At 32.8% G+C, this 25047-nt stretch overlaps 2 protein-coding genes across 2 annotated transcripts in view; one reads left to right on the forward strand and one right to left on the reverse strand.

The window, feature by feature from the left end:
* The window catches only part of wasf1 (WASP family member 1), a 40157-nt gene extending 35024 nt beyond the window's left edge, over positions 1-5133 (forward strand). Inside the window, exons 8-9 of the mRNA XM_073816534.1 lie at positions 2882-3432; positions 4389-5133. Coding sequence (XP_073672635.1) covers positions 2882-3432; positions 4389-4546 — 709 coding nt within the window. The 3' untranslated portion in view covers positions 4547-5133. The remainder of the gene's footprint in view (positions 1-2881; positions 3433-4388) is intronic.
* Positions 5134-18125: 12992 nt separating this feature from the next.
* Positions 18126-20036, reverse strand: LOC141283764 (G-protein coupled receptor 6-like). Its single transcript, XM_073817080.1, has one exon. It carries the CDS (start codon positions 20034-20036, stop codon positions 19038-19040), a length of 999 nt encoding a protein of 332 aa, XP_073673181.1. The 3' UTR covers positions 18126-19037.
* Positions 20037-25047: the final 5011 nt, after the last annotated feature.

Genomic DNA, 25047 nt, shown 5'->3' on the forward strand with positions numbered 1-25047 from the left:
AAAAATAAAATACTATCAAAATTATTATTAAAATAATGAACTATAATAGAAATATCTCAATTATATCTTGTGTTTACTGTAGTTTTAATATTTGTGAAAATATATTAAAATAGTATCTTAATTTGTCTTGTTAAAAATGTTATCAAAATTATTATAATGATTATTAAAATAATGATCTATAATAGAAATATCACATTTTTATTTTTAGTGTTTACTATAGCTTTAATATATGTGAAAATATATCAAGATACTATTTCATTTTTTTCTTATTAAAAATGTTATAAAAATTATTATAATTATTATTAAAATAATGATCTATAATAGAAATATTACATTTTTATTTTAAGTGTTTACTGTAGTTTTAATATTTGTGAAAATATATCAAGATACAATTTTATTTTTTCTTATTAAAAATGTTATAAAAATTATTATAATTATTATTAAAATAATGATCTATAATAGAAATATTACATTTTTATTTTAAGTGTTTACTGTAGCTTTAATATTTGCAAAAATATATAAAGATAGTGTTTTAATCTTTGCCATTAAAAGCTGTATCATAATAATTATTATACTAATTAATATTAAATATTATATGTATATATATTATTATTTTGAATATTGTTTATTAAATATTTTTTAGCAATAATAAAAATCCAACACCCAAAGATTCAAACATTGCATCATATTAATTATAGTAATGATTTAAAGAAAAGTAATTTATAATAAAAAGTATATACTTTTATTTATCTTTAGTGTTTAGGATTTAATGTTTCTGAAAATATACTGATATAAAATTATATAAATATTTTATATATAATTATATAATATATTTATATTTTATTTTATTTTATATATAATTATATAATATATAAAATTATTGCAATCTTTTACGATCATGTATATAAAATTATATAAATATTTTATATATAATGATATAATATATTTTATTTTATTTTATATATAATTATATAATATATAAAATTATTGCAATCTTTTACGATCATGAAAATTCATCCTCTATGAAGAAATTTTGAGTTTTGCACATTAATACAGACGAGCACAGCAGGCAAATATTAGATAAAGTCAGGGCTTTTTATCCTGTGAAGCAGTTTTGAGTCATTTTTCTGGCCATAAGCGCGTGTTTATAGCACAGTATTCAGCTCAGCTCATTGTTCAGGCTATTTACTGTAAGCGTTTACCCACAATGCACCTCTCCAGTGTGAGTTAGTGCCTTCATCACCCCTCTCGCTCTCTCTCTGTGTTTATAGTGTACTACAGGAGCTGTTGTAATTCTGCTGAAGCTTCAGGTTGACTCAATAACGTTACTGAGGCTGTTTTGTAAAAACTCATAAACAAACATGGAGTCTGTGTCAGTGAGATACACACAAATCAATAATGGAATCAAAGAGTAACATTTACACAGCCGAGCAACGAAACACTATCGCTCTGTTCCAGCACAGTGCTCACTATAGAGGCAGCTGCATACTAAGACAGAAACGCTGATGGAAATACTGTTCTTTTTACATGAACTTATTAATATTTGAATATAGATTTAGTTGAAGCTACAAGGTTGCTGCTTTTTTTTGACACCATATGCACATATTATTTAAACTTACGTTTTAAGTAATAATTTTTAAAATAATTATTAAAATTAATATAATAAAAATATAATTTCCAAAAGTTATTAATGCAATAAATACATGCTATTTACAAATCAATATAATAAAATGTTTAATTAATGACAAATTATAAATGCAATAAGAAAAAAAAAAATAATATATATATATATATATATATATATATATATATATATATATATAAAAATCACTGTGATTAAAAACGTTTTGGAGCAGAATTCAGGAAAAAAAATCTAAAAGTGTAATAAATAAGTAATAAATAAATAATTCCTTAAAGAAAAAAATGGTTCACATAGAGATTAATTAATTAAATATTAAATTAATTTCCATTAATTAAATTATTAAATGTAATTAATTGTAAATATATATATAAATTATGTCACTTATAATTGTTAACTAAAACATCCTTATTAAAATAAAATAAATGTAAACTACAATATAATAAAAGATTTTTATTAATATATTTTAACAAAACAAAAATGAATGAAAATTTAAAAAAAAAAAATTTTTTGTCAAAAATAATAAAACAATTGCTTAATTAATGAATTTATATATACATAAAGTAGAAATTTTTAATGAACAACTGAACTTTCATTAATAAATTAATTTAATGAATTAATATAATACACATTTGATTAATACAACTGTTGAATATAATAAATCCCAGAAGTTTATACATCAGTATAATTAAAATATATAATATATATTTTAACAATATAATATAAAATAAGTATGAAATATATAATTAATACAAAATGAGAAATAAATCTAACTAATAAATTAATTTAATAAAGATATAATGAATACAGTTATGAATATATATAGTCAATATATTAACTTAATAAATTTGTATAATAAAAATAAATAATAAATAAAATAAAAAATGCAATTAATAAATAAATACAATTTAAATACATAAAATAATTTTTCAAAATCTAAAGACTTTCTATGGGAAAAATGAATGAAGTTTACAGTTTGACTGAATAGCATGTTTGCAAACTAACAACATGCTAATCAAATAGTAAAACAAGCCTAAACATATGTAGCAAACACAAATATTGAGTAAAATTACCTATTTTATTTCGACTGAATTATTTTTTCAATACTTCTTAATACTAAAATACATTGGTTAATCTCATAAAAACATATCTAGGTCACATTTCACCCCTAAATTGAAAAGTTGTTCTAATTTGCAAGTAATATTTGCATTGTGAATTTAATTTTGGATTTGTGTCTCGCAGCTCCAGCTCAGGTTTCTCAGACAGCGTCACGCAGTCTCCGGCTCGCACCCCAGTCTTCCTCAACTCCAATGCCCCGCCCCCGGCCCCTCCCCCTTTGCCACCGCCCCCTCCTCCCCTGCCAGCCAACCAATCAGGTTCAAGAATGCGTGGTTCAGCCCCGCCTCCGATCCCTCCCTTACCTTCCCAGCAGCCCCCGGCCATCCCCCCTCCCCCTGCCCCCCTCCAGATCGCCCCGGGCGTCCTGCACCCCGCCCCTCCTCCGGTGGCTCCGCCCCTTCACTCATCTCCCGCCCGCGGACAGCAGGACAAGACTCCGCCCACAGGAGATGGAACGGTGTTGCCGCCTCCTCCCCCTCCTCCTCCTCTGCCCCTCCCAGGAAACAGAAGCTCCTCCCCCTGCACATCCTCAGGCCCGCCCTCCATGCCTTCCTTCCCGTCAGGAGCGGTTTCGTCGCCACCCACTCACTCGGGGCACGACGTCAAGAGGTATCCATCCAACCTGCCGCCAATCAGCGACGCACGCAGCGTTCTATTGGAGGCCATTCGTAAAGGTAGGAGGGGTTTCGTTCGAGTATATACACTCAATTAGTTGCACAGTACATATTTTGTAATAATAAGTAGTTTATATATTACACCTACTAATATTTTTCCATTTTCATGGCTGATTGCATCATGGGATAAGTAGTTCCCTTATAAAAGACTTTTAATGTGAAAGATTTTTAATTTAGAATTGCATCCTAGAACAATACTTTTACTATTTCTATCATATCTTCATATATGTGACCCTGGAGCACAAAACCAGTCTTAAGTCGCTGGGGTATATTTGTAGCAATAGCCAAAAATACATTGCATGGGTCAAAATTTTTGATTTTTCTTTTATGCCAAAAATCATTAGGAAATTAAGTAAAGATCATGTTCCATGAAGATTTTTTGTAAAATTCCTACTGTAAACATATCAAAATGTAATTTTTGGTTTGTAATATGCATTGTTAAGAACCTAATTTGGACAACTTTAAAGGTGATTTTCTCAGTCTTTTTGATTTTTTTGCATCCTCAGATTTCTGATTTCAAATAGATGTATCTCAGCCAAATATTGTCCTATCCCAGCAAACCATACATTAATAGAAAGCTTATTTATTGAGCTTTCATATGATGTATAAATCTCAGTTTTGTCAAATTTAACCTTATGACTGGTTTTGTGGTCCAGGGTCACATATTTTAATAAGTTAGTATGTCATACTAAATTCAACCAGTTGAATATATATAAAAATTATAACTTAAAATATAATAATAATATTTAAAAATCTAGATGTATCAAAGAAATAACTAGAACGAAACGTAAATTAAATACGTCATTTGTTTGATTTCATATAAATGGTAGATCACAGTGCTTGCAACACCAAGGTCATGGGTTTGATTCCCAAGGAATGCAAGAACTGATCAAATGTAATCATTGTCTACAAAATGCATAAATGTAAATATAACCATCTTTACCTCTGTGTCTCAGGGATCCAGCTGAGGAAGGTGGAGGAGCAGCGGGAACAAGAGGCCAAACACGAGCGTGTGGGTAACGACGTGGCCACCATCCTGTCGCGCCGCATCGCCGTGGAGTACAGCGACTCCGAGGACGACTCCGAGTTCGACGAGGTCGACTGGATGGAATAAGAGAAAGACGAGCGTCACGGGATCAAGGGTTTAAGGAAGGAGGCCTAAAATCAGCACACGAAATCTCAGCTAACCTTCTTCCCAATAACAGTTTTCCCCACAAACACTCTCCGATCAGTCGCAGTCCATTTCAGGAAACACCCGGACTGCAGACGACTGTATTGATGTTCCCAGAATGCTTTGCTTTAATGTTTTTTAACCACTTGTTGTGCAATTGATGAATGAAAATAACCATGTTGGGTTTTTTTTATCTGTCATATTTCTTTCATTTGGATTTGTCCGTCTTTAATTCTCGATAGGAGCGTGAGACCAGAGTGGCCTCTTCTGGTCACGACGGGAACGTCTCAATGCGGCAGATCCACTGTTGTCATATCAGAATGTGACGGATGCTTATTATACTTTCGATATCATCTAAACCGTTCTTCCATTTCAGAGATGTGATGTTTGATGTCATTGTGTGCTTGTGATGGACAACGTGAAAGGAAAAAAATGAAGGAACGCTTTTGTTAACGTGTCAAGACGACTAAAATGCACGAGGGAAGCTCTTGTCCTGGTTAGATTTCACCTTACAGTAAAAAAAAAATTACAAAATAAATAAATAGTAAATAAATTCATTCATTCATTTCCCATTCAGATTTTTTTTTTTTTTTTTTTTTTTTTAATATATATATATATATATACACTCACCTAAAGGATTATTAGGAACACCATACTAATACGGTGTTTGACCCCCTTTCGCCTTCAGAACTGCCTTAATTCTACGTGGCATTGATTCAACAAGGTGCTGAAAGCATTCTTTAGAAATGTTGGCCCATATTGATAGGATAGCATCATGCAGTTGATGGAGATTTGTGGGATGCACATCCAGGGCACGAAGCTCCCGTTCCACCACATCCCAAAGATGCTCTATTGGGTTGAGATCTGGTGACTGTGGGGGCCATTTTAGTACAGTGAACTCATTGTCATGTTCAAGAAACCAATTTGAAATAATTCGAGCTTTGTGACATGGTGCATTATCCTGCTGGAAGTAACCATCAGAGGATGGGTACATGGTGGTCATAAAGGGATGGACATGGTCAGAAACAATGCTCAGGTAGGCTGTGGCATTTAAACGATGCCCAATTGGCACTAAGGGGCCTAAAGTGTGCCAAGAAAACATCCCCCACACCATTACACCACCACCACCAGCCTGCACAGTGGTAACAAGGCATGATGGATCCATGTTCTCATTCTGTTTACGCCAAATTCTGACTCTACCATTTGAATGTCTCAACAGAAATCGAGACTCATCAGACCAGGCAACATTTTTCCAGTCTTCAACTGTCCAATTTTGGTGAGCTCGTGCAAATTGTAGCCTCTTTTTCCTATTTGTAGTGGAGATGAGTGGTACCCGGTGGGGTCTTCTGCTGTTGTAGCCCATCCGCCTCAAGGTTGTGCGTGTTGTGGCTTCACAAATGCTTTGCTGCATACCTCGGTTGTAACGAGTGGTTATTTCAGTCAAAGTTGCTCTTCTATCAGCTTGAATCAGTCGGCCCATTCTCCTCTGACCTCTAGCATCAACAAGGCATTTTCGCCCACAGGACTGCCGCATACTGGATGTTTTTCCCTTTTCACACCATTCTTTGTAAACCCTTGAAATGGTTGTGCGTGAAAATCCCAGTAACTGAGCAGATTGTGAAATACTCAGACCGGCCCGTCTGGCACCAACAACCATGCCACGCTCAAAATTGCTTAAATCACCTTTCTTTCCCATTCTGACATTCAGTTTGGAGTTCAGGAGATTGTCTGGACCAGGACCACACTCCTAAATGCATTGAAGCAACTGCCATGTGATTGGTTGATTAGATAATTGCATTAATGAGAAATTGAACAGGTGTTCCTAATAATCCTTTAGGTGACTGTATATATATATATATATATATATACATTGCTGCTCAAAAGTTTGGGATCAGCATGATTAAACATTTTTTTCTTACGGTCATTAAAGTTCTATTTATTTGATCAAAAATACAGGAAAACAGGTAATATTATGAAATATAATTTGAATTCAAAATAACATTTTTTTTATTTTAATATACTTTAAAATATAATTTATTTCTTTGATTCAAAGCTGAATTTTCAGCATTATTACTCCAGTCTTCAGCGTCACATGATCGTTCAGAAATCATTCTAATATGCTATTTATTACTTTTTTTAATCAATGTGCTGTTTAATATTTTTTTAGAATCTGTGATGTTTTTTTCAGGATTCTTTGATGAATAAAAAGTTTTATTTAAAATAAAAAATTTTGCTAACAATATAAGTCTTTACTATCACTTTTTATCAATTTAACACATCCTTGATGAATAAAAGTGATAATTTATTTCGAAAAATGTACAGACAGACCTCAAACTTAAATATTTATATTTTAAATAAATGCTGTTCTTTTTAATGTTTTATTTATCAAAGAATCCCAAAAACAAAAATATTACGCAGCACAACTGTTTCTAATAATGATAATAAATCAGCATATTAGAATGATTTCTGAAGGATCACTGAAGACTGAAAATTCAGCTTTGCATCACAGAAATAAATTATATTTTAAAGTATATTAAAATAGAAAACCACTGTTTTAAATTTCATTAATGTTTTAAAATATTACAGTTTTTTTTCTGTATTTTTAATCAAATAAACGCAGCCTTGATGAGCAGAAAAGTCTCCTTTAAAAGCATTAAAAATCGTACTGATCTCAAACTTTTGAGCAGCTTTGTTTATAATATATATATTTAAAAAATTACATTCGGTTCTAAAATTTAGGCTTCGTTTTCTTTCTTTTTCTTTTATTTATTTTGTTTCCCCAAATTTTTAGGGGTGAAATGTGACATGTTTTCATGAGATCCATCGATTTTAATGTCGACTCCTTCCCATTAAGGTCCAGTGAAAAGCATTGTAAAAAAGTTGCCCTTTTTTCTGGGGTCTATAAATTGTAATTTATTGCATTTCTCAATTTATGAACAAAAAAAAAGAAAATTATAATAATTGTTTGCCAAAACAGGAGAATAGACCTGGTCATATTTCGACACAGATTTTGTGAGTGAACAAGAGTAAGCGCTCGTCGTCTGTCTGTCGGTGTTGGGACTGGACGTTGGTTTCTCTTTCTTAGGCCTTATGGGTTTGTATAAATGTTGATGAGTTGAATGTATTGTGCTGTTACTACTTTTGCCTGCATTTCTCCAGCATTTGCTGTTTCTATGTTCCAAACGGAAAAAAAGAGATTCAGAAACAAAGATTAAACATGATTTAAAATACTGTATACCGTGTAACGTATGTAACTGTTTACTGTAACAGTTTGCTTGAATTAATAAAAACTAATGTTCAAGGTTCTGACAGGATACTGAATTATGGGCTCGTTCATTACAGGAACAGAAATATTTTTACATTTACATATTTATGTGGATTTACACAAACTTTTAAATGTACAGTTGAAGTCAAAAGTTTGCAAAATAAAAGTAATAAATTAATATAATTAATAGATTAGCATAATTACTACATATAACTAAATATGTAATATATAAATAATATAATATAAATAAATATCAAATTAAATATATTTTTATAAAATTGTAATATTTATTATCAGTGCAGTTAAATGGAAGTTATAAATGAATATAATTAATAATAGCATTATTAAAATATAACTAAATTGTGAATGTAATGAAATGTTTAAATTAGTATAATTAATATATATCATTTATAAAATTATATAATTAATAATATGTAAGTATATAACAATTAATAATTAGTAAAATATATAATTAATACAAATTGTTAATGCAATAAAATACAACTTATAAATTAATACAATTAAAAGTATCACTAAAAAAAATTGTGACTACATTTAATTAATAAATATAATAAACAATATACAATTAATAAAAAATTATTAATGCAATAAATTAAATTAAAGTAATAAATAAATATAAATAATTATACCGTTATTAAATTACAAGAATATTGTAAATGTAATTTATAAATTAGTAGAATTAATATGTATAATTACATTACGGAAACATTTAAATAAAAGTAATAAATGAATATAATTAATTAATTATTATAATTACTAAATATAATAAAATAATATATATAATTATATAATATATAAATGATAATTTATAAACATAAAATTAATTTAAAAATATATATTTTTATAAAATTGTAATATTTATTATCAGTGCAATTAAATGGAAGTAATAAATGAATATAATTAATAATAGCATTATTAAAATATAACTAAATTGTAAATGTAATACAAATTAGTATAATTAATATATATAATTTATATTATTAATAATATACAAGTATATAACAATTAATAATTAGTAAAATATATAATTAATACAAATTATTAATGCAATAAAATGTAACTTATAAATTAATACAAATTGTGAATAAATTTAATTAATAAATTAATATAATAAAAATATACAATTAATACAAATTATTAATGCAATAAATAAAGGTAATAAATAAATATAAATAATAATACCATTATTAAAATATTACAAATATATTGAAAATGTAATTTATAAATAAGTAAAATTAATATGTATAATTACATTACAGAAACAGAAACATTTTTACATTTAAATATTTATTTATTTTTTGTGGATTTACACAAACTTTTAAATGTACAGTTGAAGTCAAAAGTTTACATACACCTTGTAGAATCTGCAAAATGTTAATTATTTGAAAAATAAGAGGGATCATATAAAACACGTTATTTGTTATTTAGTACTGACCTGAATAAGATATTTTACATAAAATATGTTTACATATAGTCCACAAGAGAAAACAATAGTTGAATTTATAAAAAAGACCCCGTTCAAAAGTGTATATACACTTGATTCCTAATACTGTGTTGTTACCTGAATGATCCACAGCTGTGTTTTTGTGTTTAGTGATAGTTGTTCATGAGTCCCTTGTTTGTCCTGAACAGTTAAACTGCCTGCTGTTCTTCAGAAACATCCTTCAGCTCCCACAAATTCTTTGGTTTTCCAGCATTTTTGTGTATTTGAATCCTTTCCAACAATGACTGTATGATTTTGAGATGCATCTTTTCACTCTGAGGACAACTGAGGGACTCATATGCAACTATTACAGAAGGTTCAAACACTCACTGATGCTCCAGAAGGAAAAAACCAAGAGCCGGGGGTGAAAACTTTTGGAATTTAAAAATCAGGGTAAATTTTACTTATTTCATCTTCTGGGAAACATGTCTCTTCTGTAGCCTCTGAAGAGCAGTACTAAATGAAAAAATATTTAGGCAAAATAAGAAAAATGTACACAGCTTCATTTTGTTCAAAAGTTTTCACCCCCGGCTCTTAATACATGGTTTTTCCTTCTGGAGCATCAGTGAGAGAATCAAGTGTATGTAAACCTTTGAACAGAGTCATTTTTTATAAATTCAGCTATTATTTTCTCTTGTGGACTATATGTGAACATCTTTTATGTGAAATATCGTATTCAGGTCAGATGCATTTTGTATGATCCCTCTTATTTTGGTCAAATAATTAACATTTTGCAGATTCTGCCAAGGTGTGTGTAAACTTTTAACTTCAACTGTAAAATGAATTCATAAATGTATACAAGAGTCAAAATCTCAGGAAATAGTTCACCACAAGCTCAAACAGACAGCTGACAGAAAAGACTGAAATGTTTATTATCAAAATTACAGTTTAGTTTAAGATGTCAAAAATCAGTAATATTGCATTTGTGAATCTCAAAAGAACTTAAATATCCACAGGTCATACAATAAAAGGAAAAACTAAAATATTTTAGAAGTTATTTTACATAAAGAAATGCATTGCTTATGTTATTATATTATATTATTTGACACAAATTTTAAATCATGCCTTAAATTATGCTTTTTATACATTAAACCCATTGGAAGAAATTAGACAGTAAATAAGTAAGTGCTGAAAATATGCAATTTTATAATGTTATAAAAGCACAAAAATTACCATAAATGGCCCATATTATTTTATATATTATGTCATATTAAAAAAATTATATGGCCCCTAAAAATAACAAGATAGATAGATTGATTGACAAATACATGATACATGAATAAACACACACACACACACACACACACACACACACACACACACACACACACACACACACACACACACACACACACACACACACACTATATATATATATAAAATCTCACATATAAAAATGACATCTAAATCTCATATATATATATATATATATATATATATATATATATATAAAAATATATATATATTGAATAGATTTACTTTTGCATATATCAAACCAAATTCTAAACAATATTTTTACATTCAAACTAAACATGAGGTTTAATATTAAGGAAATGAATGTCACTCACCAGCGCCGCCTGTCTGTCAGTCGGAGAAGCGCATCAACCCAAATCTGACATTTAATGAGCACCTGTGACCTGTAGATGGCGTTACAGCATCAATAATATATATCTCCAGAGTTTTGAGGAAAATTGCCTGGAAATATAGTCATCTCAAGTGAAAATGACAAAAAAAAAAGAGACGAACATGAGTGAGCAACAGCTGTCAGAGACCGACACACACTCATAAGCTCATAAACATTTTTAAATTACTTTAGAGTGACCATAGGTCCTCTTTTTCCCTTATAAGATAATAAAAATTAATTAAAATAATAAAGAAATAATAATAATAATTAAATGTAGGCGTTTGTGCGTTGCCTCAACCGTTCTCTAGATCCCGCCTTCTCGCACGCCACGATTGGTCAATTGTGTACACTGCCTGCACGCTATTGGTCAAAGTACTTTTCAATCATTCCCTTTAGAAAGTATGAAAATAATAGGAAAACAAAGACAAAACTCGAATATTTTATGCACTATGTACTGTCACCCTAAAGAATTTTTTTGCTGCAAGAGTCTAAAAATATAACGACAGCACTTATTATGACCACAAAGCTCCTCTTGCACAGTGACTGAAGTATTTACTACTGTCTGCACTTTCACCTACTACACTAGTCTAAGTGTGTGCGTGTGCGCGCGAATTGCCTCTATTTTTGCGTCAAAAAATGCGTCAGCGTTACTTAATTTTACTGAGATGTTTGTATAATTATTTAAATACTTAATTAAACTAATTGCATTTTCCCCCTGAAATCATATTGTTTTTATAAAAATAAAGACAAATTTGCTGTATGATTGAAAACACTTGCTTGTTTAACATTTAATTCGTCCTTACGAATAAAGAGAGAATGATGAAGAGGAGGGAAGACGCTGATGACGTTGATGGCGATGATGATGAAGGTTAGTTTCGTTCAGTGGGTGTGTTGCTAAGATGACTCGAGCCGCTTTAGAGATTCAGATGGCTCGCGTGGGCGCGCATGAATAAAACAGCGAGAGAGCGCAGACAAAACACCGCGGGAATCACTGCAGAAATGTCCAGAAACAAGCATCAGAGCAGAACGAGTTTGGAATATCCCGGATGGAGGCGCTCATAAATGTCTGTGTTGCTGATTCTCACTCTGAGCTCTCGGAGATCTCAAACAGAGCGTGAAGTCCAGATCAGAGATGATGTCACTCTAATAGAGGACAATAAAACACATTTAAACAACATCTGCCTGCTAAAGACCGACTGAAACCGCGCCGCTGCTGTCCGTAACGTCACGTGACACACACGCTCGGGACTCAGTGACGTCACGCAAACTTTCTGTTTGTTTGTTGTGAATTCTGCGAACGCAAAAGAAACATTTTTGGTAGAAATTTGAAGCCCATTTACTATAAAATGTTTTTTGTGTGTATTTGTTCTGCTTTTTCATTTTTAAAATGACATTTAGGAAAGTAAAAAAAAAAACTATACATCATACAATTATTTATTTTATTTAAAATACGACATATTTAAAAACTAATGTAACCAATTTTTTATATTTTATAAATGAGAGTAGATTATACATAAACCTTTGAACAAACTAAAAACAAAAAGAGCTAAAAACATGTAATATTAAGAAGTTATTAAAATGTTGGTAAAAAATAACCTGTAAAAGTAAGAATTAGATATTATTATTATTTGATAATTTTTTGTAAAAGCAGAAAAGTGACGTATAAAAATTGTGACAAGTGTATAAAAAGGCTATTTAATTTAAATATTTTTAACGATTTAATATATGATTATATATAATTATCTAAACATAAAACGGTAATATATATATATATATATATATATATATATATATATATATATATATAAATCATAAATATATTATAATATATAATATAAAGTATATATAATATAATATAAAAACAGTTTTCTTTGGAAAATAACAAATCTTTTTTTTTGGTTTTTGGTTTTTAATTTAAAAAATGTTGATATATATGCTGTAAATTTTTGAAAGATTATTGGAGTACATTTGACAAGAAAATAGTACTTCAGGTTTTCTACTTCAAAATGTTATGTGTAATTCAATGTGTTACTTGGCATTTCTGTGTAATTATTTGTGACTCTAAACGACAAAACCAGTCATAATGGTCAATTTTTTTTAAATTGAGATTTATACAGCATCTAAAAAAGCTTAATAAATAAGCTTTCATGTATGTTTTGTTATATTTTTTATTTATATTTTTTATATTTGTCTTAATATATTTTAGAAAAATGAATTAATCAGGTATGTTTTAAATAATTTCATTGGTTTTATGTAGATATTCATTTTTGTCATGTTTCTTGTCATAACTTTATCGTAAGTTTATACACCGTTATTCTTCAGGAGGTTTTTATTGTCATAAAAATAATACCTTTAAAGTCGTCCAAATGAAGTTCTTAGCAATGCATATTACTAATCAAAAATTAAGTGTTGATATATTTACAGAAGGAAGTTTACAAAATATCTTCATAGAAACATGATCTTTACTTAATATCTTAATGATTTTTGGCATAAAAGAAAAATCGATAATTTTGACCCATACGATGTATTTTTGGCTACTGCAACTTATAAAATTTACCAATAATTTCTAAGTGAAACTTATTTCATTATATCAGTTTTATAATTTCAGTGCATGTGACATTTACATTTACATTGGTGCAATTTGCACATGCTTCTATCCAAAGCGACTTGCACTGAATTGAAAGTATAGCGGTTAATGCATTCTCTGGGAATCAACCCCATGACCTCCTGTCTGAACCACAGGAAAATGAGAAAACACCTGGTTCACTGACTCCATCCAGCTCCAATTCTCTTCAGGACGTCACGTCATCGAGCGCCCAATAGACACCCGCCATCCCACAGACCATGATGAAGCCCGTCTGCTGCGCCCACATCCATCAGAATAACGCTGTGATTCAACACGTGAAGCTGGCAGCGCAGGAGGAGGATCAGTGAGCGGCTGTTCAAACACAGACAGATAACACACAATCAGCTCAGTCTGGACTCTAATAGAGCCTCTGCTTTAGGCTTTTATTTCAAAAACACTATGCAGACCAAAAGCTCAGCGTCTATTTCATTCACAAACATCACAGAAAGACCCTCATTTCATTTTCCACAGCTAGACTAATTATGATTGAGAAACAGCATGTTTAAATATAGTGTGTCTTGTGTCAATGACTGTCTGCTAATGTCAGCGCAAGGGCAAGAGGGTCAAAATGACATCAGAATCAGGATATGAGGAGAAAACTGAAGAACATTTACTTTGAAACTGCAGCAGATGCGGAGAGAGACTGAGACCAACAGATCCTCCTGATGTCTACGACAACATTACAGACACTTCAACCAATTATTACAACTTTTGTGCATCATTTCACTGCTTTATACAAAGAATTAATAACTAATCATCCTAGGAAACGTGCTAAAAACCTGCTAATCATGCTGGAAACATGGTAACAACTGGCTAGTCTGGCTAGAAACATGTTATAAAATGCTAACATGCAACTCACTAATCATGCTAGAAACATGCTAGCAACTGGCTAGAAACATGTTAGCAACTGGCTAGTCTGGCTAGAAACATGTTAGCAACATGCTAGCAACTTGCTAATCATGCTAGAAACATGCTAAAAACTGGCTAATCATGTTAGGAAACATGCTAAAAAAACCTGCTAATCATGCTAGAAACATGCTAAAAACTGGCTAATCATGCTGGAAACATGGTAACAACTTGTTAGTCTGGCTAGAAACATGTTATAAAATGCTAACATGCAACTCGATAATCATGCTAGAAACATGCTAGCAACTGGCTAGTCTGGCTAGAAACATGTTAGCAACATGCTAGCAACTTGCTAATCATGCTAGAAACATGCTAAAAACTGGCTAATCATGTTAGGAAACATGCTAAAAAACCTGCTAATCATGCTAGAAACATGCTAAAAACTGGCTAATCATGCTGGAAACATGGTAACAACTTGCTAGTCTGGCTAGAAACATGTTATAAAATGCTAACATGCAACTCGCTAATCATGCTAGAAACATGCTAGCAACTGGCTAGTCTGGCTAGAAACATGTTAGCAACATGCTAGCAACTTGCTAATCATGCTAGAAACATGCTAAAAACTGGCTAATCATGTTAGGAAACATGCTAAAAAACCTGCTAATCATGCTAGAAACATGCTAAAAACTGGCTAATCATGCTGGAAACATGGTAACAACTTGCTAGTCTGGCTAGAAACATGTTATAAAATGCTAACATGCAACTCGCTAATCATGCTAGAAACATGCTAGCAACTGGCTAGTCTGGCTAGAAACATGTTAGCAACATGCTAGCAACTTGCTAATCATGCTAGAAACATGTTAAAAACTGGCTAATCATGTTAGGAAACATGCTAAAAAAACCTGCAAATCATGCTAGAAACATGCTAGCAACTTGCTAGTCTGGCTAGAAACAGGTTAACAACATGCTAGCAACTTGCTAATCATGCTAGAAACATGCTAGCAACTTGCTAGTCTGGCTAGAAACATGTTAGCAACATGCTAGCAACTTGTTAATCATGCTAGAAACATGTTAGAAATGTGTTAGCAGCTTGTTAGTCTGTCTTGCTGATAGAACTGTGCTAGCAATTTGCTAGAAACATGCTAATTGTGCTAACAACTTGCTAGTCTGGCTGGAAACATGTAAGAAACATGCTAGCAACTTGCTAATCATGCTAGAAACATGTTAGAAACATGCTAGCAACTCGCTAATGTTCCACACTAATCAACAATAATCCACACCACTCCAGTCCATCAGTTAACATCTTGAGAAGACAAAAGCTGAAACAAATCCATCATAAAGATGTTTAAAGTTGGCATAAAATAAAAATATACCTAATTTTTCTTCAAAATGCATTATTGTGGATAATTAATAAAACACTTTTTTAAGCTGGTATTTTTTTTAACAAAAATGGCATAACTGGATTTTTCAGTATTATTTATTTATTTAAAAAGCCATTTCCTTACCTCTAAAACTTAGACACAAATACTGACATCACATGAATATAAAATAAAGCATAAAGTATAAATATAAAATAACATCTATTTTATACTTTTAAGACAATTCAAACAACAATCAAACACTAAAAAAATCTACTATAATATAATTTGACAAGTTACAATAAAGTTTTTCTGCTTTTTAGTGTTGTTTTTGGCAAATAACACAGAAGCCAATTGGCTTTACAAAAATGTGTACAGCTTTTCCATTGAAACATTGCATGCACATTCATTACCCTAAATCACAAGAAGCCACCAAATTTCTACAAGAAATAAATAGCTGAACCAATTTTCAAGCAATTAATGTGGATCAAATTGACCCGCAATATAATAACATGTTTAGAGCACTTGTAAATCTATTAGTCTGGATGGAGTGAACTTGAAGGAACCTTAAAAAAAAACTGAAGGACGGATGTAATTAGCAGTGCTCAGATGTTAGGTGTTCCTACTCCACCTGCTTCAGTGATGATGGAACTGAATGAATGAATCTGTATGAGCATCTCGTCCACTCTTGAACTTAATTAGCGCTAAAGGAGAAAAAATTCATGACTGTCAGAAGAGCTTCATTAATCAGCGAACGTAGCAGGTGCTGACAGTGACTCTGACGACAAACCAAGTGATTTATTGTCTTCTGTTGTCCACAATTTGGCCAATTTAACCAATTATTACAGCTTTTGTGCATAATATAGATACATATATGTGACTCTGGACCACAAAACCAGTCTTAAGTCGCTGGGGTATATTTGTAGCAATAGCCAAAAATACATTGCATGGGTCAAAATTTTTGATTTTTCTTTTATGCCAAAAATCATTAGGAAATTAAGTAAAGATCATGTTCCATGACGATTCTTTGTAAAATTCCTACTGTAAATATATCAAAATGTAATTTTTGATTAGTAATATGCATTGTTAAGAACTTAATTTGGACAACTTTAAAGGTGATTTTCTCAGTATTTTGATTTTTTTGCACCCTCAGATTCCAGATTTTCAAATAGATGTATCTCGGCCAAATATTGTCCTATCCTAACAAACTATACATCAATAGAAAGCTTATTTATTGAGTATTCATATGATGCATACATCTCAGTTTTGTAAAATTTAACCTTATGACTGGTTTTGTGGTCCAGGGTCACATATTTAAAGCAGTGGTTCTCAACTTTCAGAACTCAAGATCCCAAGATTTTAAATTTTGTTAACAGATACTGTGTCAGTATGGGTAAATTAAATAACCTCCATATGTACCAAAACTGTATGTTCTTTAATGAAAGAAATAGTTGTTAAAGAAAAAATAAATATAATTTTAATTTAGCATTTTATTTAGAGTAATAGTTTAGCAAAAAATGAACATATGCTGTAAATTTACTCACTCTCAGGCCATCCAAGATGTAGATGAGTCTGTTTCTTAATCAGATTTGGAGAAATGTGTCATTCCATCACTTGCTCACCAATGGGTGTGAATGGGTGCCGTCAGAATGAGAGACCAAACAGCTGATAAAAACATCACATCGATCCACAAGTAATCCACACCACTCCAGTCCATCAGTTAACATCTTGAGAAGACAAGAGCTGAAACAAATCCTTTATTAAGACATTTTTAACGCCCATAATTACGCTTCCTCCTGTGAAATAGTGGTCTGGTCTGAATCAGGAGAGAACAAATCAAGCACTGTTTACAATCCAAATCAGCTCTAAACAAATATGTGGCTGGATTTTGATGTGAGAGACAACAGGAGATGGACTTTTTCACTGGAGGAAGCATTATTACAGATTACGGACTCATATTTTAGTTAAAAAACATCTTAATGATGGATTTGTTTCAGCTTTTGTCTTCTCAAGATGTTACCTGATGGACTGGAGTGGTGTGGATTACTGTGGTGTTTTTATCATCTGTTTGGACTCTCATTCTGACGGCACCCATTCACTCTAGAGGATCATTTTTAGGTGTACTGTGTTTTTAAATAGATGACATCAAGACAGTTTCAGCTTTTGTATCATTCTTTCATTTCCTCACACACACTCAAGCTTACAAACACACTTTGAGCAATGAAAAACAAGCCCATTTTTAGTTTTCATGTTTATTTTGTGTTCACCGTTTTGTATAAAAATGTACAGTCATGGACAACTTTACAAAATAGAAAACCCATCACACAGTAAGTCGTCAAACACGTAGGCCTACGCAATACTGCTTTGGCATCTAGATTTGTACAGTAAAGTGCAACATGTCGCTTATAAATAATATAAATATACATTCTTGATGCGGGTCGTTGCTTGTTCACAGCGTGTCGAGACGCCCGGGTCTCAGTAAAGTGCAATATGCGCAACAGACACTTTGAGCGCCATATTCATACTTCTGCACGTATACAGGCAACATGAACGAGAGTTTAACCCTATAAAGCCGAATGAAATGCAAATTCATAAGGCCTAAGTGATCAACATGAGGAAAACACAATGCCTTCTGTCGCCTGATTGACAGTTTAGAGTTTTTTTAATCAAGTAAAAGGCCAGCTAGTGCTTCACGTGTCTTTGCTGTCAAATCTTGACTGATTAATTTTCCAGATAAACACGTACTGCACTGAAGCAGCTTGGCTTTACTTGATTCTCCATGAATCATTTTTTAGTCTCAAATCTGATCACATTTTTTGAGGAACGATTGTTTCCACAAGCTTTACTTTCACCGTTCCTCAGAGGAGGAATGATCTTCCCCAAGCCTCCAAAACATCTCATATCTTTTGAGGAATGTTTATTTGTTCATCTCTCAATTAACATCGGATTGCATTGCAATATACGTTGTATCATCTAAATCTCATCTTACTAAGACATATTATTGGAAATATAGAGTGATCTCAATGATTTACATTACAACTTAGACATTTTTGCTCAGATTGAATAATATTTGGCTCTTTTTTCCTTCACATTCTCATTATTTGAGCCATTAAAGCCTGACGTATCAATTATGAACTTTTCCATTTCCAAAAACTGGACTATTATTTTATATATCAGGGCTTTACAGGGTTAAAAACAAAGCGGAGAGGATCTACACCTCGCTGGGTGATCTGGATCGGTACGAGCCGTTGGTCTGAAAGCAGCCGCAGAAAAGCATGTAGATGGAGCGCTGGATCTCCGTGTTGCGGTAGGCGTAGATGATGGGGTTGATCATGGAGTTATAAGTGGCAGGGAGCAAAGTGGCGTATGTGTACACCGGAGGATACTCACGCTCCCCGACCAAACAGTATATAGCGAAGGGCAGCCAGCTTGCGCCGAACGTGCCCAGGATGATGGCGAGCGTAGAGACGCCCTTCTTGGTGGCCACATAGTGTGATGTGGTGAAGAAGTGTTGCTGCAGAGCAATCTGGTGTGCGTGGTGACACACTATCTTGCAGATCTTAAAGTACAGGCTGAGCATGAGGGCAAAGATGACGAAAAACGACGCGGCGAGGAGGGTGAGGTTGGTGCGGTTGAGCGGACGCACGATGCTGCAGGTGGACGGATCGTCCAAGCAGTTCCAGCCCAAAACGGGCAGCAGTCCCAATCCGAGCGAGGCGCCCCATGTCCCCACAAGCATCAGATGCACATAATGCACTGTCTTCTCGGAAAAGTACGTCAAGGCGTTGTACAGCGACAGGTAGCGGTCGACCGTGATGGCGAGCAGGCTGCTGATGGACGCCGTGAAGGACGCCACCAGGAATCCGACCGTAATAAGGCTGATGGTCTCAGACGAGACCAGATACTGGAACGCGAAGTTCAGGATTAATCCCATGCCGGCCAGCAGGTCGGCGGTGGCAAGGCTGCCGATCAGAACGAACATGGGGTTGCGCAGCGTCGGTGTGTAGAAGATGATGGCCACTACGATGGCGTTTTCACAGGCAATCACCGTCCCCGACAGGCACAGCATGATGTCCCACGGGTTGACGTGGAAATCAAGGGCCGCCGATGAGAGCGCCAGGGTCTGGTTGGCGTCGAAGGCTTCGGCTTCCAGCCATGAGGACGCCAGTAAGCCCGCCCCGCTATCGTTGAGCGCCGCACTCTCGTTCATCGCTCAGCCTGGACAAAAATGACATCAAATACATCTATAAATGAAAGACTTCACACTCAGAATAAAAAGCTTGATAATATCATCTTATGCATTAAGAAAATAATCATGAAACGTTTGTGCATAAGCAACTTTTAAAAGTTGAAGTTAAAAGTGTACAAAATTTAAATAGAAGCATGGATATTGCACTTAAAAAAGAGGTAAAACCTCATTAAGAATCTTTATTATATGATTTGCGTGAAGAAATCTCGTTAATTGGCATTGGCAGTCAATTGGAGCTGTCCATGGTGCTGAATCTCAAAATGTTGCTTTTCGTCAAGAACAAATCTTCTATTTTGAGCATAAACATCTTTTAAAAGTTGTAAACTCTTGGTTCAGTGATGTGCAAAAACTGCAGTTGCTGGCGTACTTTTTCCTTCAATAAAAATGAAAAATTAAAAAAGCCAAAGTGGACTTGCATGGACTGCAGATGCATGGACTGTATGCTTAAAATAGAACAAAAACCATATTAAGCGTAATTTAAAACAACATTCAGTCAGTGTTAAAGAATGCAAATTCATCTCTAGGGTATTTGACGATTGACGATTGTCGCTTTAAATGTTGATCGTGCGCAAAAAGTGTAAAAAAACGCACAATCTTTGCTTTGAAATGAAAATAGAAGCAACTTTATGTGGACAAGAGTCTTGCCGATGCATATGGAACTTAAGACATTAAATGAAAATGCAAACCCATAATTTAAAAGCTAAACAAATTAAAATATGATTTAAAATAAACAAAAACAAACATTTGCTTGATAAGCGGCGTTTGTGCATGGCGCTGTCCGTGGTGCTGAAACCAACTTCGCTTTAGTAAAAAAAAAAAAAAAAGACAAAATAACGCGGTTTGCTTGCGCACAAACTCTCAAAACTTGCAAACGCAGCATCTCATTTGAGATTATGATTGGGAAAAACCAGCAATCGCTTTTCGTACCTTTTACTTCACATGGAGGAAAACAGAGACGAAGAGAGTTTCTTCAGCTGAGCGCTTGCGTGTTCTTTTTCAAGTGAATCCTTTACTCCGGTCTGGATTCCCGGACATGAGTCCTGGATCTGGTTTAGAGCACGGGGAGCGGTCGAGGTACCGGCCATGCGGGAGCGAAGAGAGACTGACTGGCTTTTGCGGGTCCGAGCGGCGCTAATAAACCCTGGTGACGTCAGCGCGCCGCCGCCTACATCTGCGCGCGACCGAGCAGCGTTGGGCGCATAACATCATAGCTTCAGGTGAGTGATTGCAACTGATGTGCACAAGATAATATATAAGTGTTCGATCTAAAGAAACATGCTGAGCTCACGTGTCAAAATACATTTTGGGCGCCACTGTATTTTATACAAAATCTGTTTGCATGCATTAAAGGCTGGCATTGCAAACTTGGATGATGGCACTGTAGCGTATGGTGTATGTATGCACTACAATGCATATGTCAATGACGCATATGTTTTCAGTACTTTAATGCATGATCTTAAATGATCAATCTTACAGTAGTTTGCATTGGAAAAGCTAAAAACAAAGCTTCATCTACTGGACATTAGCAGCATCATATTATGGTCCTAAGAACGCACGCGGTCATTTGTAACGTAAATGTGCTGGACTTCCGGTGTCATTCTCATCCAGTTATTTTAACGGTACAAAAACAATCCATTACACTCCTTGATATTGCAAACTGGTATATATTATGTGAATGATCGCAATCATAAATACACTGGTTTGTAGCACAAATAGTTGAATGTTTATTGCACCTTTGTTGGTGTAGTTTATGTACCAAAAGCGTCTGATGAATCGGAAGTCGCACACATTCACAGGAAATGATGATGATAATCAAAATAACATGTATATAATTAAATTATTTATTTATATACACACCACTAGTCAAAAGTTTGGACACACTTGACTTAATTTTTTTTATTATTATTTTTTTTTTAGTCAAATATTATTTATAAAAAAAAAAAAAACACATACAAACTGTGCCAAGGAATGATTCTCATTTTGTTTTATGTTGTTTTATGTTGAATATGTATATGTATATATAAATAAATTAAACAAAAAAAATCTTATTATATTAAAATATACAATACATTAAAACCAATTTTAGTGTTTAAAAAAAATACTGTTTAAATCAGACTAGTTTGTAGCGCAAATGATTTTAGAGCTTACTGCACTTAAAAAAAAATAAAAAATAAGAATTTTTCAAATATTTTGAAATATATATCAAGCTAATTATATATGAAAAAAACCCCTCAGTAAGTTCTGGTGCATGTAAGTGATGCTGAAGTGGAGAAAAAACTTTTTTAAAACATGTATTGAAATTGAAATCTACTGATATACTTAATTAAATCAGACTAGTTTGCAGCGCAAATGATTTCAGTTTTTTCGCATTTCAAAATAAGGTGAATAGCAACCATTTAAAATTTCACTTTTGTCACGGTAAATAAGAAAAAACATTTTTTTATCTGACACCATCACAGTACCATGACATATGAATAGAAATCCTTCATTACAATGGTACATGAACATTTGGAACATGTTAAAGAACAATTTGATGCCATCAGTGTGCCATGGTACAGTCACAGTCATTTTCGTACAGGTTTTAGATGCACGGATATTAAATTCACACTATCTCTGAGTAAAAGAGAACATGCTCTGCAGGTGATTTAGTGACAGAAACAGTCTGCAGAAACGGTCTGTAATGGAGCTCCTGAGGTGAATGTTCTGTTCACACCGTCACAAAGCAGTCAAATATTCACAGCGAACACTAGGCGATCACAGCACCCGCGCGGCCTTTCTGAAGCTCCATTTACAGGACGCTCAGAGAGTCACAGACAGACGACACACGACGCTCATTACCACACAGTCCAATCAAAAAGAGATCTGAAAGTTTCTAATGTGCTTAAGTTTAACACTGCATGCGCTAAAGAACATGTGAGAAGTGTTTCTATAAAAAAAAAACCTAGCAACCGAATTGCACCACCTGCAACATCAGCATCAGATGCATAAGGCCTCAGAGAATAGTGAAAGGAAATATTACATATGATGTGTATATTATGCACAAAATTGAAATGTTTTTATGTATTATCATGTAATTTTCATCTGTATGTCTGATGTGATCATGTGTGTCCTGATGACTGTCAGCAGTATCTGACTGCAGTGAAGCTCATCTCTCTCTCCCTCTCTCTTAGTATCTCTCCATTTCTTTTTATCCTGGTATCCTAGAAACCAGTGCAGCTACATGCATTTACTCACTGCTGAAAAATATGTGATTACAACAATGTAAACAGAGAAAAAAGAAAGAGCAGGGGGAGAATGAAGAAAACGAAGCACTGAGAGAAAGACAAAATAACATCTCATGCAACAGGAACAATAGTAAAACAAATGTCATGTAATGTGTGATGAGCAATTCTAATGCTCATGATCACAAAATAATCCCTCATGTGAAGCTGCATGTACATCTATTCACTTATTGCATAAATCAATTGCCTGGGTCAACAATCACTTATACAGTTTAGTGTCATTATATACAAAAGTATTCCAGAGAGCTGTTAGTTAGTGTTGTAGGTGGTTTCTAACTGGATCAAGTGTCTAATTAAATAGAGACACAATTATATATATATATATATATATATATATATATATATATATATATATAAAACTGACTGATTTTACAGTCTGATGCCACATTTAAACCTTGAACATATTCACTGGTTCACATAAAGTTAAAGATTTTTACAGAAGGGATTTTTGATTTTTCTTTTTATTACTCCATGAATCGGAAAATACTGTCAACAGGCATAAAATTATTTTTTTTAGGGGAAAAAAAACAAGAAAATTATATATAAACAAATCCCTCAGTAAAAATGTTCAGATTATTGATAGGAATAAATCTGTAAGTTTTGGTGTATATAAGTGCTGCTGAAGTGGAGAAAAAAATTATTAAACACGCATTGGAATTGAAATCTATAGATGCAAAAAGACAAAGTGCAAAAATAAAACCAGGTGAATAATACACGAACAAACCCCTCAGTAAAAACCTTCAAAATATAGATAGGAATAAAATTGCTAAGTTTGGTGAATGTAAGTGCTACTGAAGTGAAGAAAAATCTTTTAAAAATATGTATTGGAATTGAAATCTATATATGCAAATGGACAAAGTGCAAAAATAAAACCAGGTGAATGATACATGAACAAACCCCTCAGTAAAGACCTTCAGAATATAGATAGGAATAAATCTGTAAGTTTTTGTGTATGTAAGTGCTGCTGTTGTGAAGAAAAAAACTTTTTAAAATACGTATTGTAATTGAAAACTATAGAAGCAAAAAGACAAAGTGCAAAAATAAAACCAGGTGAATGATACATGAACAAACCTCTCAGTAAAGACCTTCAGAATATAGATAGGAATAAAACTGCAAAGTTTGGTGTATGTAAGTGCTGCTGAAGTGAAGAAATATCTTTTAAAAATATGTATTGGAATTGAAATCTATATACGCAAATAGACAAAATGCAAAAATAAAACCAGGTGAATGATACATGAACAAACCCCTCAGTAAAAACTTTCAGAATATACAGAGGAATAAAACTGCTAAGTTTGGTGTATGTAAGTGCTGCTGAAGTGGAGAAAAATCTTTTTAAAACAAAACATGTATTGAAATTTAAATCTATATATGCAAATAGACAAAGTGCAAAAATAAAACAAGGTGATTGATACATAAACAAACCCCTCAGTAAAAACCTTCAGAATATAGATGAATAAAACTGCTAAGTTTGGTGCATGTAAGTGCTACTAAAGTGGAGAAAAAAAACTTTTTAAAACATGTATTGGAATTGAAATCTATAGAAGCAAAAAGACAAAATGCAAAAATAAAACCAGGTGAATGATACATGAACAAACTCCTCAGTAAAAACCTTCAGAATATAGACAGGAATAAATCTGTAAGTTTTTGTGTATATGAGTGCTGCTGAAGTGAAGAAAAATCTTTTTAAAACA

This window comes from Garra rufa, chromosome 13 (assembly GCF_049309525.1).
Source record: "Garra rufa chromosome 13, GarRuf1.0, whole genome shotgun sequence".
NCBI classification, from domain to species: domain Eukaryota; kingdom Metazoa; phylum Chordata; class Actinopteri; order Cypriniformes; family Cyprinidae; genus Garra; species Garra rufa.

Excerpts from the sequence above, each read along its gene's own strand:
- LOC141283764 (XM_073817080.1), bottom strand. The coding sequence starts at position 20,036 with ATGAACGAGAGTGCGGCGCTCAACGATAGCGGGGCGGGCTTACTGGCG.